Here is a 1,978-nt window from a genome sequence, read left to right on the forward strand (position 1 = left end):
TAACCTTTTGTCTGAGTTGCTTGGAGTGTTCTTTTGTCTGCATGATGTAATGGTAGCCAGGAATACTAGATGCCCAGTGACTGGATCTTCCAGACACAGACGTCTTTGTACTACTTAAGACATATTCTCTGCATAAAATTAATGTGCTGCTGCTTGTTTGGGATACTTTATCAAGTTTTTTTCTGATAAGATAAATTTAACATACTGAATTGCCCTATCTTTACATCACAGGGACCTGTGAAACAATGAAGGAGCTGCTCTTACTCCTCCTCCTGGTGATGGAGGCATCCTCCAGGTCCAACAGCAGCTGGTGCAGACCGGGCTGTGACTGTCGAGGAGATCTGAAGTTCACCATCTGCTCCAGAGCTCGCTTCACCCACCTGCCCAGCAGAGTCCCGCCCGCCACCGAGCTCCTCGACCTGTCTGACAACAACATCTCCGTCATCCCCACTCACTCCTTCAGCAAAAACCGTAAGCTGCGAGTCCTCATGCTGCAGAACAACAACATCAGCGTGGTGGAGGACGGCGCCTTCTCTCAGCTGGAGTTCCTGCAGAAACTGGATCTGAGCTGGAACCAAATCTCCGCCCTGGCAGAGGGATTCTCCGCCGGCCTGGCCTTCCTTCGGGAGCTGCAGCTCTCACACAACCAACTGACCATCCTGGACAGTCAGAGCTTCATGCACATGGATGGCTTGCAGAGGTTAAACCTGTCCTGTAACAAAATCCACACCATCCAGGTGAGGTCCTTCTCCACCATGAGCACCCTGAGGCAGCTCCACCTGCAGGACAACCAGCTGACATCTCTGAGGAGCGGAATCTTCTCCATGCTACGCTCCCTGGAGGTCCTGAACCTGGCCGGGAACCAGATCAGCGAGACGGAGAAAGGTGTCTTCAAACCGCTCACCAGCATGACGTTACTCAACCTGGCCCACAACCAGATGTCAACGATTTACTTCAAGACATTCCTGAGCATCCACACCTACAGCACCCACATTCTGCTGGAGGGAAACCCCTGGAACTGCGACTGCGACCTGCAGAGAGTTTTCCGGAAGCTGCGCAGCATCCAGCGGCTCTTCCTGGACGACTACTACAACCTGACCTGCAAGGAGCCACGCGTCCTAGAAGACTACCGACTGATGGATGTGGACACGGAGCTGTGCCTCGCAGAGACGGTCACTGTGCTCATCATCACCGTCACTGTGGTGACAACCGTCCTGGCTGCCATGCTGATGGGCGAGAGGAAGAGGAAGAAGAGGAAGAGGGGGAAGCACTGGACGCAGCAGGGAGAGCTCTCAGATGAGTCGGACCATTAAAGCACTTCTTTTTACTCTCTTCTTTATTTTCTGACACATGATAAAAGACAAAAGATTGTTTTTTACTTCAAGGCAGCCGTAGCCTTAAATAATGCTGGAATATCTACACTCCTTTTTGTATTCAGCTGCTTAGATTCCCCCTCTCCTGCATAGCAAAATAACTCCACTAGAACTGGGCAATATATTGAGTTTTTAACATTTATTTATTTAAGTGGACTGTATTAATTATCAAAACTTACATGCAAACTCCTTTTCTCTCCTTCAACATTATTTTTAATGAAAACAGATGCAGCAGCTGTTGTGTTGTGAACACTTCTGATGTGACTTCAAGTTTGGAAACCATTAAATGCAGTGTACTCACATTTTATTGGTTGGAAACTTTTCATTCAAGCAGAAGGGAACTGGAAGCTTCTGTAAAACAGAAGGTTACAGCGCCCTCAGGTGGTGCTGTGGGTTAACTACAGTTAAAGGCCATTAAATGAAATTAAATTTCATGTTCATGAAGCACCAGATGGGTGGGGTTTGATGTTTCCTGGTACTACACCCATGTGAAAATCTGTCTTACTCATACTCAGCCGCAGGTTTCTTTTATACTGAGATTGTACTGCAGTGAAATTAGGAGAAGAAAAGCACAGCGTGAATTCTTTTTTATGCAGCTCTCAATA

At 47.8% G+C, this 1,978-nt stretch overlaps 1 protein-coding gene across 1 annotated transcript; it reads left to right on the plus strand.

The window, feature by feature from the left end:
- The first annotated feature begins 245 nt into the window (after positions 1-245).
- LOC121505976 (leucine-rich repeat-containing protein 4C) lies at positions 246-1,347 on the plus strand. The gene is given in 2 exon segments (XM_041781435.1): positions 246-1,262; positions 1,264-1,347. Coding segments are annotated over 2 exon segments (1,101 nt in total).
- The last annotated feature ends 631 nt before the right edge of the window (positions 1,348-1,978 follow it).

This window comes from Cheilinus undulatus, linkage group 24, assembly GCF_018320785.1.
Source record: "Cheilinus undulatus linkage group 24, ASM1832078v1, whole genome shotgun sequence".
Lineage (NCBI taxonomy): Eukaryota > Metazoa > Chordata > Actinopteri > Labriformes > Labridae > Cheilinus > Cheilinus undulatus.